At 43.0% G+C, this 17,846-nt stretch overlaps 1 protein-coding gene across 2 annotated transcripts in view; it reads left to right on the forward strand.

Annotated features, from left to right (window-relative positions):
* clic5 (chloride intracellular channel 5) overlaps positions 1 to 17,846 on the forward strand; it is a 63,172-nt gene that overhangs the window by 20,195 nt on the left and 25,131 nt on the right. The window contains exons 1-2 of one of the 2 annotated variants that reach the window (NM_001006830.1): positions 2,449 to 2,771; positions 17,598 to 17,707. In NM_001006830.1, the coding sequence (NP_001006831.1) occupies positions 2,709 to 2,771; positions 17,598 to 17,707 (173 nt within the window). In that variant the 5' untranslated portion in view covers positions 2,449 to 2,708. Of the gene's footprint in view, positions 1 to 2,448; positions 2,772 to 17,597; positions 17,708 to 17,846 lie in introns of those variants that run through there. The other variant, XM_012970309.2, reaches the window with a different exon arrangement.

Genomic DNA, 17,846 nt, shown 5'->3' on the forward strand with positions numbered 1-17,846 from the left:
GGCTTTTTAACCTTTGCAGCTTCTTAGGGCTTCATGGGGGGCTCCACGGGGACCATGTTATGTAATGACCTATTCTTAGCAACTTCTCAATTGGTCTTCATTTTTTATTTTGTATAGTTGTAATTATTATGTATGTTTGTAATTATTTGCATTCTGCCTCTTTCCAGCTTTCAAATGGGGGTCACTGACCCCGGAAGCCAAAAAAAAACTATTGCTCTGTGAGGCTACAATTTTATTGTTATTGTGCCTTTTTATTACTTATGTTTCAAGTTAGGCCCTCCTCTATTCATATTCCTGTCTCTCTTTCAAATTACTGACTGGTTGCTAGGTAAAATTGGACCCTAGCAACCAGATAGCTGCTGAAATTCCAAAATGAAGAGCTGCTGAACAAAAAGCAGAAAACCCCCTGCTATTATGCACAAAGGCAGATTCCAATGATAGGAGGATACCATTGCACTCAATTATAGGCCTACAACACTTGGTATTCCCCAGGCAGCCTCCCAGGTACTAACCAGCTTCAGTTTCAGTATGAGATGAAATTGGGCCTACGATACTCAAAAGTGAATCAGTGCTGGGCCTGGTTAGTACCTGGATGGGAAATGCCTGGGAATACCAGCTGTCATGGGGCATCAAGTGCACGTGGTATTGGCATTTTCTCCACATGTAGTCTGACATTATCCAAAGACCTTAGAAAGAATCCTCAGGCATTAAAGGGATATTGTGATGATTTTATGGGGCACTTTTGATTTCTAAATGACACTGTTTACAGAAGAAATAATTCCCTCTGCCATTTAAACTTTTATTCTTGAACCAACAAATGTACAGTATTTGTAGCTGTAATATTGGTGTCATCTCAGTGCATTGTGCCTGAGTCTGAGCTTTCAGCCAGCGCTACACATTAGAACTGCTTTCAGTTAACCTATTGTTTCTCCTACTCCCATGTAACTGGAGGAGTCCCAAGCCGGACTTGGATTTCTTACTACTGAGTGCTATTCTGATACCTACTGGGAGCTGCTATCTTGCTCCCTTCCCATTGTTCTGCTGATCGGCTGCTGGGGGTGGTGGGGGGGGGGATATCACTCCAACTTGCAGCACAGCAGTAAAGTGTGACTGGAGTTTATCAGAGCACAGGTCACATGGCTGTGGCACCCTGGGAAATGAAGAATATGGCTAGCCCCATGTTTCCCCATGTATTCCCTGGCCAAAGGGCTTACTCGGATGAGGAGGACTGTGTCCCCGGAACCCAGAAGAGTGGGGCAGCTATATGTCATATATATTCCATAAATGGATGGCCTAAAAACTACATTACTGTTCAGTGTGATTCAGGATCCCCCACTATGGCACCCTGATGAAATATGGTGCCGCTACCCTGACTCATTCATATAAGCTGTACTGAAATTTTACTTGCCCTTTAACCAACAACTTTTGCTATTAACGAGGAACGAGGGTTAGGGGATTGCAGGTGGTGGGAATCCCCCAGACTAGAACAGAAACCAAGAGTAAGGTTGTTTATAATATGAAAATGATGCCCATTTTAGCTTTAAACAGGGCATTTTGTGGACTTTCCCTGGTGACGAAGAGATGAAAATAAAATGTTTTGCTTCTGCTCAGTAATACCATAACCTACATGGGCAAATAAAAAATTGCCATTGGTCTTTATCTGTTAATAATAACTGTGCTGATAGCTGTGTATATATTATCTGCACTGCTGGTTCTGACTCCTGAAATAAAATCTTTTGCTTCTGCTCAGTAATTCCATAACCTACATGGGCAGGGGAAAATTAAAACTTGCCATTGGTCTTTATCTGTTAATAATATTTGATAGCTGTGTATATATTATCTGCACTGCTGGTTCTGACTCCTGAATTAAAATCTTTTGCTTCTGCTCAGTAATACCATAACCTACATGGGCAGGAGAAAATAAAAACTTGCCATTGGTCTTTATCTGTTAATAATAACTGATAGCTGTGTATATATTATCTACACTGCTGGTTCTTACTCCTGAAATAAAATCTTTTGCTTCTGCTCAGTAATACCATAACCTACATAGCCAAATAAAATATATATATATATATATTATAATATCTGCACTGCTGGTTCTGACTCCTGAAATAATGTAGCTAGAGCCAGATAACTTCACAGAGAACAGAAAAAGACAAACACATTATGTTGTCAGTTGCAATTACATCCAAGACTAACTTAAAACAATGACATTTGCTGAATGAACATATATGGGAAAGTTGCTCGCAATGATATATTTTTTTTCATTATGCTTTTGGGTAAATGCAGTGGCAGTGCCCTGTAATAGTTGAGTGCAAGCCAAATATTTGATAGGAGGGAACCTCTGTCACCCAGACAGGAGTGAGCTGTCATATAATCCCGCCCCCTGTCATATAATCCCGCCCCTGCCTTCACTGCTCTGTGCCAGGGCTATTTCAGGCTGTCAGTGTTTGTGACATAAGGATCCGACACAAGGGAGGACACTGCTGTCTGTGTGAGTGTGGAACACGCAGAAGGGAATGCCCTGACACCTGCCCACTCCCCCCAGGCATGAAGGATGCTGCCTTAGCACCAAGGACTGCTCCTTAGGGTGCCCTATGTGCCAGCCGGGCACCTTGTGAGGCTGATAAACTGCACCAAGCACTTTGGGATATTCTCGCACTTGACCAATCGGAAAGCAGGAAATATTCCTCAATATAAACAAAACAATGACAGACTCTGCTCCGACTAACGGGGAGGAAAGGGATCCGGATATAGAACTTTTTGTAAAGGTAGGTGGGTGCCAGTGGTCACCCCAGCCGTGGCCAAAGGCGGGTAAGGAGTAGGGCATATAGGGATGTACAGTCTGATACCATGGAGTCAAACTACAACTCTATCCTAGAGCTTGGGTGTGAAGGGGTCACAATTTAATGGGAAAACCTGGGGTTTTCCGGATAAGGGATTTTTAGATCTCCATAACTTAAGTCTGCTAAAAATCATTTAAATATTGAATGAACCCAATAGGACTGTTCTGCCCCAATAAGGGGTAATTATATCTTAGTTGGGATCAAGTACAGGTACTGTTTTATTATTACAGAGAAAAGGGAATCATTTAACCATGAAATAAACCCAATAGGGCTGTTCTGCCCCAATAAGGGGTAATTATATCTTAGTTGGGATCAAGTACAGGTACTGTTTTATTATTACAGAGAAAAGGGAATCATTTAACCATTAAATAAACCCAATAGGGCTGTTCTGCCCCAATAAGGGGTAATTAATCTTAGTTGGGATCAAGTACAGGTACTGTTTTATTATTACAGAGAAAAGGGAATCATTTAACCATGAAATAAACCCAATAGGGCTGTTCTGCCCCAATAAGGGGTAATTATATCTTAGTTGGGATCAAGTACAGGTACTGTTTTATTATTACAGAGAAAAGGGAATCATTTAACCATGAAATAAACCCAATAGGGCTGTTCTGCCCCCAATAAGGGGTAATTATATCTTAGTTGGGATCAAGTACAGGTTCTGTTTTATTATTACAGAGAAAAAGGAAATCATTTTTAAAAATTAGAATTATTTGCTTATAATGGAGTCTATGGGAGATAGCCTTAGCGTAATTCGGAACTTTCTAGATAATGGGTTTCCGTAAAGGGATCCCATACCTGTATATAACTTACTGACCCCATATATCCCTCATTTTACATTAAAATACACCTGTTCTGCCAGTATTTCTGCCAGTATGGCACTCCCCTCGGGCATACACTGGATAATGTGATATATTTATGGCCACCAAGCCTTCTGTATGCTTGACATCTATGGAGAATGCCTGTGCTGAGGCAAGCAATATGACGGCTCCCACCCACGTGCGTGAATGCAGATATGCAGAAGGAAAGTGCTGTGTGCATAGGGAGATATGCCCCCGCGCTGTACTGTACTGGGGACATATAGTCTATTTATAAAACATTGACAACTACATCACCCAACAAGCCTCATAGCCAGTAGGTGTAGAGGGGACCGGGGGGTAGAGGCTATTTATATTACATGACTATATGGGTCACTTGCTTCTTATAATAGAGTAAGAAAACAGATTCCGGCTGGTATCCTGTAGAGCACAAACTGCCCATATGGAGGGTAGTGGCATTCTGTGGGCATTACTTTGCCCCCTGTGATCTCTTTTGCCTGCGGGGCATTTTGCCATACTGCTGTATGTAAGACGGTATAGGACATATACAGAATAGGGCTCCTTAGCCTTTATTTAAAAAAACAAACAAACAGGTGTTTGCCCCAGTGCAGCTACAGGGGCTGGGCAAATGATGTCAGCAGCCGGTGCAATTATCGGGCACGTGTGGCACAAAAGGGTGGGGGCACATGGTGCATTTCTGTGTTTCCTTCCCTTTGCTGTGCCACAGGGTCACGGAGAGGCATCTCCTTGTGCTCCTGATGTTGCAGAACTATAGCATTCCTCCCACAGATGAGCCAGCAGTGGGACAATAGGAGCTGACGGTCTATATGGCACACCGAAGGTCTATATGGCACACTGAAGGTCTATAGGGCACACTGAAGGTCTATATGGCACACTAAAGGTCTATATGGCACACTGACGGTCTATATGGCACACTGAAGGTCTATATGGCACACTAACGGTCTATATGGCACACTAACGGTCTATATGGCACACTGAAGGTCTATATGGCACACTGAAGGTCTATATGGCACACTGGTTACTATTGCCAGCTTGTACTACTGGTGTCCCAGGTTCAATTCCAGCCTGGGGCTATCTGCAAGGAGTTTGTGTGTTCTCTCTGTGTCTGCCTGGGTTTCCTCCCACTCTCTAAAAACATACAGGCAGGTAAACTGGTTCTGGATAAACTTAAATATAGTGAGTGTGTTAGAAGCCTTAGATTGCAAGCTCCTCTGGGGCATTGAATCATGTATCATCTCTGTAGAATATGTTAGCTTTATGTGCATAAAGGATATCCCTGTATGTTGTACCTGAGTGCCTTTTTGAATGTGAATAAACACAAATGTGCCAAAGGCAGCCACCAGTTGTGCCGAGTTGTACAATGGCAGCCGGTGGGCCGCAGGTGGGCAGCCTCCAGGGAACGGAATCTGGGTGGGTTTATTTGGGTCACACCCCACACTCACGGCCCTTGCAGAGATATAACTATGGCCCCATGTTCTGGAACTTTGGCCCTCCATCTCTTGGATCTATCTATCTATCTATCTATCTATCTATCAATCATCTATCTATCTATCTATTCATCTATCTATCTATCTATCTATCTATCTATCTATCTATCATCTATCTATCTATCTATCTCTCTATCTATCTATCTATCTATCTATCTATTCATCTATCTATCATCTATCATCTATCTATCTATCTATCATCTATCTATCTATCTCTCTCTCTATCTATCTATCTATCTATCTATCTATCTATCTATCTATCATCTATCTATCTATCTATCTATTTATCTAACTATCATCTATCTATCATCTATCTATCATCTATTTATCTATCTATCATCTATCTATCTTCTATCTATCTATCTATCTATCTATCTATCATCTATCTATCTATCTATCTATCTATCTATCTCTATCTATCTATCATCTATCTATCTATCTATCTATCTATCTATCTATCTATCTATCTATCTATCTATCTATCATCTATTTATATATCTATCATCTATCTATCTATCTTCTATCTATCTATCTATCTATCTATCTATCTATCTATCTATCTATCATCTATCTATCTATCTATCTATCTATCTATCACCTATCTATCTATCTATCTATCTATCTATCTATCTATCTATCATCTATCTATATCTATCTATCTATCTATCTATCTATCTATCTATCTATCTATCTATCTATCTATCTATCTAATCTATCTGTTATCTATCTATCTATTTATCTATTTAAATGTGTATATATATACATTATTGTATTGATGTATTAAAGGGGTGGTTCACTTTTAATAGAATACCCTATTCCTAGCAACTTTGCACTTGGTCTTCATTATTTTTATTTTTTTTTATAATTTTTTAATTATTTGCCCTCCTCTCAAAGGAGGGAGTCACTGACCCCAGTAGGCAAAAACTATTGCTCTGTGAGGCTACAGTTTTACTGTTATTGTTTGTTACTGATCTTTCTAAGCAGGCACTCTCCTATTCATATTCCCATCTCTCGTTTAAACCACTGCCTGGTTCCTAGGGTAAATTAAGCCATAGCAACCAGATAGCTGCTGATAGACCCAATGGAGAGCTGCTGAACAAAAAGCTAGATAACTGACAAACCATCAAAAATAAAACAATTAAGACCAATTGCAATTTGTTTCAGAATATCAATGTCTACATGAAATTAAAATTTTATTTTATGGTGAACTACTGTGGAAATGGTGACAGGTGATTTTTAGACATCTTGACTCTGCTAGAGAACCATGGGTATCAGCCCCCTGTGTGTAAAATGCGCCAGTGTTTTTGGGCAGAAAAAGCTTTTTGCAGTTACCTAGTGTTTTGTTTGTTTGTTTTTCTCACTTTATGTTCCTTCAAAACTTTTTACATTTGTTGCACAAAGTTTTATATAATTAATAGAAGCATCGAAAATCTGCATAGAAAAGTGCATGCTTGGTGGTTGGCAGCTTGTGTAGATGAAGACAGCATGGCAGCCTGGAATGCAGTTTAGTCTACTGCAGTTAAATGTTTTGCTGATGGACTGGGCAGGGTGTGGATGTAATATGTGTCAAGTTTTAGGGGGGGGCATCTGTCTAAAAGCTGGTATGGAGAGAGGTGGATAGCGTAATGCAGAAGCAATGCTGCAGAGCCCATCCCTTCCAGAATTCAGCATGTCCCACCCACCTCACTGGCATGGGGAATGTACCCCCACCTCACTGGCATGGGGAATGTACACCCACCTCACTGGCATGGGGAATGTACACCCACCTCACTGGCATGGGGAATGTACACCCACCTCACTGGCATGGGGAATGTACCCCCACCTCACTGGCATGGGGAATGTACACCCACCTCACTGGCATGGGGAATGTACACCCACCTCACTGGCACGGGGAATGTACCCCCACCTCAATGGCACGGGGAATGTAAACCCACCTCACTGGCACGGGGAATGTAAACCCACCTCACTGGCATGGGGAATGTACCCCCACCTCACTGGCATGGGGAATGTACACCCACCTCACTGGCATGGGGAATGTACACCCACCTCACTGGCATGGGGAATGTACACCCACCTCACTGGCATGGGGAATGTACCCCCACCTCAATGGCACGGGGAATGTAAACCCACCTCACTGGCACGGGGAATGTGCCCCCGCCTCTCTGGCACGGGGAATGTACCCCCACCTCACTGGCACGGGGAATGTACCCCCACCTCACTGGCACGGGGAATGTACAACCACCTCACTGGCACAGGGAATGCATGCCCGTCTCACTGGCACAGAGAAAGTACACCCCCCTCATTGGCACAGGGAATGCATGCTGCCTCACTGGCACGGGGGAATGCAGGATAAGGAGATGGGAAGGAATGCCAGTTCATACTATGGAACAAGAGGGGCAAATGGGTCGCTCTGCAGGCCTTAGTGACAGCTATGTCTTTGCAGTATATATTAATTTAATAGAAAAACTCTGATTTAAATGTTATTTGTGAATGTAATTGCCACTTAGCAGTTTGTGTCTGTCTAATACAATTCCCTATTTTACTTTCCCCAAATACTCATTGATAGTCGTTGCTGAATTTTATTGAATGTGTAGCCATTCATAGGTAAACTACAACTCCCAGCATCCCAGGTGATTGCTAAATCGCAGTTCGCAGTTTATTTTGCGGGATGTAGCAATAGGGAATAAAGTATAGAGAACCCAGTGGGGGACCTGGATCATGTATATAATAGATCTTTTTACCCAATGTTTAGAGAGGTGAAAGTGCCCTAAAACATTTCTCTGGGGCCAAATACTTCTAGTTTGTTCTAAAGGGCAAAGTTAAACTTCTAAAAGAGTCTGGCTAATTTTTTTTTTTTTTTGGGCTGGCCTGAAACCCGCTGGTTGGCCAGTCTGAGGATAAAATGTACTCGTCCATATTGGGTGTGGGTCAGACTGGGCTGGGCACCTTGTAGTTGCACTAAATGACTCCATGTGGCTCGGCTCCCTGTCTGTCATTACTGATCCCAGTTGCACCAGTAGCCTTCCTCTATGTCATTAGCAAGGGCAGGTCACACATTGGGTCCTTAAGCCCCTTCTCTGCCTCAGGCCGGGTTGGACGGGCAGAGTAATTAGAGATAGAGACAGTGGGGAACCAGAGATTGCAGCCCATGAGATACAAATCTCAGCCCCCATTGGCAGATGAATGCTGTTTGGGGTGCAGGGAGTTGTAGTATAATAACAGCTAATGGGTTAGTAGTCTTCAAAATCAGATTAGCCCTGGGTCCCTCCCATCATCATCATCATTGTATTTGTTGTGGATCACCTTTTACTGGGTTAAACTGCCGTTGTGATTGGCTGCTCAGTGGCGTGATGAGATGTTGCTGGGCCCCATTGTAAATTCAATTTTTTATTTACAAAAATATAGTGAAATTGCTCATTAATTAGGGCCTTGGTAGGCCCTCTACACTCCTGGGCCCAGGGTCTGCGTCAGGGTCGGACTGGGCCAGGGGGACACTGGGAAGAAACCTGGTTGGCCCCGGCCTTCATGGGCCCTGCCGAATCAGCCCCGATCCCCACCTGCCACTCCTCTGCTGCCCTCCCTTCCCCCATCACAGCGAAGTATAAGGTATGTACACGGGGGGGAGAAGGAGCTGGCGGTGGGCGAGAGGGTGGGGTAGCAGTCCTGGTGGGCTTCTCACAACCTAGTCCCATACCTCCCAATTGTCCTGATTTTCACTGGATAGTCCTGCTTTTGACAGCTTAGATTCTTTCTGAAAAGTCCCTCATTTCCCTTTAATCTCCTGCAATGAACACTAAAAAAAAGATACAATGTTTCTCAAACTTAATTAAATAAGTAGCTTTTTTGGCAGAGAGCCCAGAAAAGTGAACAAGCTACACCTGAACTGAGATACAATAGTAACTAATAAGCTAAACAGGTCTCTTGGGGGGAACTGAGACTCACAGCTAAAAGGGCAATTTCACCTTCATTAGCAAAACTGTAATAACACATAAAACAAAACTCCAATACCCACAGAAATATGTTTAAACTTTAAATAACCTGCCAAATTTTGTAAAACAGGAGTGGTATTTAGGGGGTGTGGTCACAAAAATGGGCATGGTCAAATAATTTTCTCCGCGCTACACGTGCCATTTCTTTTTGTATCTCTTTTTCAAATGTTGGGAGGTATACAGTCCGACCCTGGTCTGCTTCCCTTGTAGTTACACCCCTGGAGATGCTACTCTTGCCTTATCTTTTGTTTTCTATTTGCAGAATGTCAAGTGGCAGTTGAGTAATAGGGGTAAGAGCCTAAGTGCCGGGAATGGGCCCCCGAGAGAGCACTGACGGTGCCAAAGGAGTAGGGGGTCTGTACCCTGCCCAGCTTATAGCACTAAAATGTCACAGGTGTCATATGGCAAAGGGCTCCCAAAATAGTCTATGAAAACATCAGCCATGGTCAGCAGGGTCAAGGGAGCCGTACGGTTGGCCGGCCCGCAGATTTGCAGCTTATAAACAGGGGCCACGGCAGTAAATTATTTTTAGTAACATTTTTATTATTCATGGGAGTCAGTGTTATAATATACGCCTTGTAAAATATTTGCACTAAACATGATCCTTATTGAGCAGGGAACTACAATAGAATCAATTTACTCCACCGGCTAACAATGTACTCAATCCCTGTCCTGTTCCATTCACTCATGCAATAAGTTGCATTAAAGGGACAGTACCTTTATTTATTATTTTCACCTATTAGAATAGATATGTGTTTTCTGTTTGCTTTATTTCTGCAGTGGTTCTGTGGAGGTCCGGCTGGCTCAGTTCTAGCCTTGTCTGACTGGCAGACTTGCCATAAGATGCAAGGATAAAACATGACAAGAGGCGGAGTATGATAGGATAAGGGGTGTGGCCAGCCACATAAATGACACTCTCCATAGCAGGAAAATCCCCCAGCATTTTCATCCACTTCCACATATTGTGGGTGGGTATTTTCTCGTGTTTGAAGCCCAGAATATATTAAGTTTATTGAGCCCTAGGGTCCCCTGACCCAACCTGTATACAGAGATGCCAGAAATCTACACATTGTAATTCCCCTGTACTAAAGCCAATTCTCCTGGGATATTTGGAGATTACAAGGGCCCTTTAAGAGAGCACTATACATAGTATATATTTCTTTCTTTACTGTTAAAGTTTAAAGTTCATCTTTAAAGATAAACTATAGTTTATAATTAAGGGAAAGCACAGTTAAGTTATAAATTCTCGCTGTGTGCTCAGTGTTCCTGAATGCATATTTGTACAACACTATAAATGTGTATTCCCACCCCCGCAAGGTTGCCAGTGATCCCCAACCAGTGGCTCAGGGCAACATGTTGCTCCCCAACCCCTTGGATGTTGCTCCCAGTGCCCCCAAACCAGGGAGTTATTTTTGAATTCCTGACTTGGGGGCAAGTTTTGGTTGAATAAAAACAAGATTTCCTACCAAATAAAGCCCCTGTAAGCTGATAGGGTGCATAGAGGCTGCCTAATAGCCAATCACAGCCCTTATTTGGCTCCTCCATGAACTTTTATGGTGCTTGTGTTGCTCCCCAAGTCTTTTTACATTTGACTGTGGCTCACGAGTAGGAAAGGTTGGGGATCCCAACGGCGGCGCAATTTCGGGAAATCGCCGAAGTTGTCTCGCAAGGATTTCTCAGAAGATATTGCTGAGGCCAGAGTCACATTTCTTTCCTTGCAGGAGATTTTGTCCTGCAATTATCTGTGTTTATGTTTTTAGAGATGAAGTTACTAGGGAGGGAGCGCAGCAGATAAGCCTCCATGCAGACGTTATGGGCAGATAAGGCACAGTAAGTAGGGAGGAGATATATCAGTGTGTGAGTGGCATCACGGTGCTCCGTGCAGCTTATGGGCCGGCCTACTTGCATATTTGCACTATCCCGTTATGCTGCATGCTCATATATTCTTTTTGGACAAGGTCTTTGTTAATTGGGATCTTCTAGATCGTCTATACAGATCAAATATAAACATCATGTTTGTCTGCAGTTTTATATCTTGTATTGTTTCAATAAATGATATTTTGTATTTAGTATCTTAAAAACAGGGGGCTCATTTATCTCCTGTTAGAGCACTGCTATATGCGGTTCCCAATCCAATGGAAAAATCGAACCTGCCTGATCAAGATCTGGCCAATTTCAGGCCAGATGTCAGTTGGGGAGGCCCATGCACGGCCAGGTAAGCTGCCAAATTGGTCTAAAGGACCCATATCGGCAGCTGAAATCGGCCCATGTATGGCCACCTTTACAGGTACTGTATCTGTATTGACCTGTTGTTCTGACCCTTGCTGCCCCCAATCCCTGCTCCCAGGTCGGCCCTGTCTTTTCCTGTTCCTTCTTCCCCTGCCCATCTCACCAAATTTCAGCTGCAACAGCCCCATCAGTCCTGTGCTTTCCTTCTACGCCATTACCCCTCCCATTTTGCATCATAACCCTGCCCCTTTTGCATTATAACTCTGCCCCTATTGCCCCACCCTTGCCAATATTTTTTCCTCAGAAAGGTGGCAAACCTACTCCCTATGTATATATATATATTTACATATTTATATATATATATACAGGTATGGGATCCCTTATCCGGAAACCCATTATCCAAAAAGCTCTGAATTACGGAAAGCCCGTCTCCCATAGACTCCATTTTAATCAAATAATTCAGAATTTTAAAACTGATTCCCTTTCCTCTGTACTAATAAAACAGTATCTTGTAATTGATCCCAACTAAGATATAAATAATCCTTATTGGATACAAAACAATCCTGTTAGGTTTAATGAATGTTTTATTAATTTTTTAGTAGACTTAAGGTATGGCGATCCAAATTACGGAAAGACCCCTTATCCGGAATACCCTTGGACCTGAGCATTCTGGATAATGGGTCCTATACCTGTATATATAAATCTATATTCCTAATTATATATAATATATATATAACATGTATATATTTCTAATGTGATTTGCACACTGTCAGATGGAACAGCAGATGTTCTGCAAAAAAGACTTGGAAGCCCTCACTCAGAATGGCCAGCAAACTCCCTCAGCCAATCACCATAAAGCCCCGGCGCTATTAGGCAAGATGACACAAATCTTTAATGAAAAGCAAAACGTCTGTTTGCCCTGTAGGCCCATAAAGCGGATGAGAAGCTCAGGCGTCCCTGCTTGTGCCGAGCCAGGATCCCATGACTGGGAAACGGGCCGGATATGTGATTTATATTTAATATGAATGTCTCACATTTGGCACATTGGTGTTAGAGGGAGCTCCAGTTATCACGCTATCGCTCGCTGTGCTTGTGTGTCCCTGAAATCTCCCCTTCTTCCGCTTCTCACAAGCAGCACTTGGCTGGCCTTGCCTACATATACATGCACATTAAAGCCGGGTACCAGCAGCTGGGCAATGGGCAGCGGGCATGGTGTTTATGTTATAACTTTTAGGGACTCATCACTAGAGATTTTTTTTTATGTTTTGCAAACATATTGGAACTGAACATCAATGCGACAAGCCCTCTTTCCTCTTGACTCTCTGCAGCCTCTGGGTCTGCTGTTTCTGTTGTTGTTTACATTTGGATTTCTTTGTGACAATAGGGGAAAAATGGGCTGTGTGATTACATATGGGACAGGGCTGTGTGGGAATGGGGCCATGAAGGGCGGATATGGTGGATTTTGTGGGGATTTGGTGAATAGGGAAAGGTTACAAAAGTGTCGGGGGTACAGAGGGGGTGCAAGGATTGGGGTTGGATTGGGGGCGCACTGGGAGGGCACAATGTCATGGATGGTAAATTTATAATATTGTCAAGGCCACTAAAATATTTCCAGATGGCAACCCTGTGTGACAAGCATTTTGCAGTGTGGGCTTCCTGCACTTCCTGTTTACCTCACAACATACAGGAAGTATATGCAGGCAGGCAGGCTGTAGGGGCCTCTACGTACCACTAAGCCTGCAGGGGAGACAGATATGGGAATTACTGCTAATATTCAGCACTTTAAGGGTTAAGTCAGATATTCTGCTGAAGGTTGACTCTTACGGTGTGTCATAGAGATGTTGTTTATATTTAATAAACATGAATAACATGAATAATCATAGGCCGTATGTCATATCTATAATAAAACACATTTAACTGGATATAAATTAGTGATGCACCAAATTCAGCATTCGGTTTGGGATTCCGCCAAGTTTCCACCTTTTTCAGCAGGATTTGGCCATATACGTGCCTCTGGCAGAACCGAATCCGAAAAATCACTTGACTTCTTTTCACATAAACACGGAAGTTGAAAAATTCTCACTGCGCATTTTGCACGTGGCTCTCTTTAGGGCTTCCGATTCAGATTTGGTTCGGTATTCAGCTGAATCTTTTGCAAAGGATTTGGGGTTCGGGCGGATCCTAAAATAGTGGATTTGGCACATCCCTAATATAAATATGGACATGGTAACAGACATTTACATACAGGCAGCCCCATGATACATTCCTGTGTGAGTTAGGGGTAAGCCCAGGCCCAGACTAGCAATCTGTGGATTCGGGCAAATGCCAGAGGGGCTGCTGTAAGATGCCATAGACACTCACTATTTATTGGGCTGGTGGGGCTGTTTGGGCTTCTGAATAATAATAATAATTAAGATGCCAGTCCATACCTGGGTAAGTCACACAGAGAAACCCATGCTGCACTGATATATTATATTATCTTATACTGTACCTGTACATTGTCTGTAGCGGATTGTTAGCAGACAAAAAGCCGAGTGCTGCAAAGCCAGCGGCACATGACGTCCTTTGTTCCCTGTGTATATTCTGGACTCTAATTCCTCTTTGTCTGTTTGGCTGCATATTATGTTACCGCTTTCATTCTGTGCTCCCCGGCTGAATGGAAAGCTTAATTCAAACACATGAGATAGGGTATCAGGGCTGGAAATTATAGTCTTGTACCCATCTACTGACAGCCTATTGTCTGCCCGTGGGTTTTTAGCCGGAGTTATTGGAGAGATCAATATGGGACGGGATACTTCTAGAACTTACCCATAATGCTCAGCGGGTACTTGGCAGCCATATGTGCTGTGTGCAAGCCTGAAAATCCTATCCTGTCCCTTTAAGGGGTGCTTTAGGAAGGTGGGCTTCTGCTCAGTCCTCATTAGGTTTTGGGGTTGCCAAAGCATACTTTTTGAAAGAGTGTTAGTATCCCTTTATGAACAGGTATTGCAATTAACAAACAACAATTACTGGACTGTCGAAGCATTACCTTTAGCATCCACCTCTGTTGGAAATCTTACCATTGTAATCAGCTGGAAGTACTCTTAGGGCTGTGACAGACGGGGAGATTAGTCGCCGCGCATCAAATCTCCCTTGTCGTGGGTGACTAATCTCCACAAAATGCCATCCCACTGGATAGAATGTAAATCGGCGGTGGGATGGCATACGCGGTGTCGAAATCACCAAAGTTTCCTCTCAAGGCAATTTCGTCGCACTGGGTATGCCATCCCACCGGCAATTTACATTGTAGCCAGAGGGATGGCATTGCAGGGAGATTAGTCGCCCGAAATAAGGGAGATTTGACCCACGGTGACTAATCTCCCCGTCTGTCACAGCCCTTAAGGTCCCCATACACGGTAAGATCCGCTCGCTTGGCCCTATGGGTGGGCGATATCGGGGAGCTTGAAGTTAAAAAAAAAAATAATCCGATCATTTCGCCCTGGGGCCAAAGACCGGATTATGTAGGTGGCAATGGGGCAGTCGGTTCAGTCAACGAGCCGATGCGGCCCCCGATCCGACTGAATCTTTTAACCTGGCTGATAGCTGGCCAATTTCAGGCCAAGGGACCGATATCGGCAGCTTCTATCGGCCCGTGTATGGGGGCCTTTAGGGTGAAGACACACAGAGCTACTAGTAGCAGCTACTTGTCGTGGCTAATAAAATAGACAATGCTGATAATTCTCAGGCAATTCTCTGTATTGTCTATGGCAAGGTATTTTCTGGTGTTTAGCTGCTGTGACAAGGAGTTAACTGACCGCAGTCTTCTCTATGGGGACCGGAGCCGGTGCAGATAAAAATCCATTAGTTCCACACTTTTGTTGTCTGCTATTCAGGGCTGTGCTGCTAACATGTGGATGGTTAAGCCTTGTAAGGCATGCAAGAAGTACCTTAAAGGAACAGTTCAGTGCAAAATTAAAAATATTTGTAATATAGTTAGTTAGGCAGAAATGTAATCTATAAAGGCTGGAGTGGGCAGATGTCTAAAATAATAGCCAGAACACTACTTCCTGAATAAGTCTGAATGGGCCGTATAGACAGCCTAAATCTGCCAGTGTATGGGCAACTTACAAAGTGTGACTGGTATAAAGGGGATGCATTTAGGGGCCCAGATCTTGAGTGTAGTGGAGCTGCTGAACTTGTGGGCTTGTGTAGCAGACTTATGACACTGGCACATTGCCTGCAATCAGGATTATTGTATCTTCACCCATTGTAGAGGGGAATCCCTGTCTCTTCCAGAATAGAAAATGTTATCTAGTCTAGTACACATGGCAATCTGAGAGTAGCGTCTGCTAAACCCAACACTCAAAGGATTTTAATTATAGAGTTTAGTTGCCCTTTGAACTCTGAAAGTTATAGAAAACCGTATTTGTTCTTGTGCATCACATCGAGTCTGTTCCCAGTACGTGGCTGTATGAAATCCGTAGTAATGGGCACAGCGGCGGCATTGCCTTGTGCAAGTCCCACTAATGGAATTTAAATGAATTATTAAGCCCCGGCTTGTGTTTCAGCGCAGGTTTAACTTTCAGTGGCTCCGTTCTGTGTGTGACGCCGGAAGCCCATACCATGGGAATGTACCATTGGGACTGTGAGCAGGGGCCCCAAACATGGCAAATGTATCAAACTACATGAACACTCACCCACCCAATATGCAATAAATACACTACAGGGCTCCAAGTGCAGTTTGGTGCAATTCGCCATGTTTTTTACCCACAATGCAGCATTTTCACTCCTTAACGCTCCCTCTTCTTGTCGCCCCTAATATACTTATAGTTACTGTTATCATTCTTCATGCCCCATGGTCGCCATGTGAAATTAAAAGGGGTTGTTCACCTTTTGACGTTACTTTTAGTATGATGTAGAGAGCAATATTTTGAGAGAATTTGCAATTGGTCTTGACTTTTTATTATATGTAGTTTTTAGTTATATTACTTTTTGTTCAGCAGCTCTTTAGTTTGGAATTTTAGCAGTTATCTGGTTGCTAGGATCCAAATTGCCTTAGCAACCAGAGAGTGGTTTGAATGAGAGACTGGTATATGAATAGGGGAGGGGCTGAACAGAACAGTGTGTACTTTGCTCACTTGTTCAGATGTAACTTTATCTATATGTTACAATAAACACATAATCCTCCTATTATTCAGAGTGAATGGATGGTTTGTAATACTTAATCCTCCGCACAAATCACTTACAATTTATGAAATGCCGGACATTTAATATAGGAAATATCCCCAACGGCATCAATTCTTTTATTTATACAAATCACTTCCATTTATATAGCTGGGAATGTATTAAAGACCCCCGGGCCCCGACTGACAATCTGTGGATTCAGGCAAATGCCAGAGGATTTGGAATTTCAGCAGTTATCTGGTTGCTTAGGTCCCATTTAACCTAGCAACCAGGCAGTGGTTTGGATAAGAGACAGCAATATGAATAGAGGAGGGCCTAAATAGAAAAGTAAGTCATAAAAAGTAACAATAACAATAAAACTGGAGCCTCGCAGAGCAATCGTATTTGGCTTCCGGGGTCAGTGACCCCCATTTCAAAGCTGAGGAAGGCAAATAATTCAAATGGCAGATAAACATAACAAACTTCAAATCTTTGTGGATCACAGGTTTCCGGATAATGGATCCCATACCTGTACTTAAAATGCCAGGGCCTATTTTGAATCCAAATTCAGACCCAAATCACGCACCCTGTCTGTCCTGGCCTCACACACCAATCACGCTGCTTACTTTTTTGATCATATGTTTGTACCCCAGTACAATTTCTCCTTGTCTAGTCAGCAAATTCAGCAAATAAACCTTATAATACATTTTTGAAAGATGAAAGCAATGACACTCAAATGAATTACACATCCAACCTACTGCTTTAGTCTTGGTTTTGTTATTCAGCTTTACATGTTGGCCAGTGCTCCTTGTTGGCACATAGTGACAATTCCCATTACCTTACCAACCAGATGGCACTGTAAGTTTTTTCCAAGGAGAAACAATGAGCCCTTACAGAGTTTCAGGTTAGCCCTCCATGATCCAATAACTCCCATTTAAATTCAGGAAAATGTCTTTTTGCAATTTATACAAAATCTGACTTGAACAGTTAACTGGCAGCTGGGTACCTATTTAGCTCTGCACATTTGGCACAATGTCATGACTGTTGCTTGTGATTTTTTTTCAGGCTGGGAGCGATGGAGAGAGCATAGGGAACTGCCCCTTCTCCCAGCGCCTGTTTATGATCCTCTGGCTGAAGGGAGTAGTCTTCAACGTTACCACAGTAGATCTGAAAAGGTATGTATCATGTAAGAACATTGGTCTTGCTGACTGGTTTATGGTCCTAGGGATTAGTATATAGTCTTGGGGATTGGCAAGTGGCCTTCAGCTCTGCAATGTGGTCTTAGAGACTGATAGCTTGTCTTCTAGCCATTTA

The sequence above is a fragment of the Xenopus tropicalis genome, chromosome 5 (genome assembly GCF_000004195.4).
Source record: "Xenopus tropicalis strain Nigerian chromosome 5, UCB_Xtro_10.0, whole genome shotgun sequence".
Lineage (NCBI taxonomy): Eukaryota > Metazoa > Chordata > Amphibia > Anura > Pipidae > Xenopus > Xenopus tropicalis.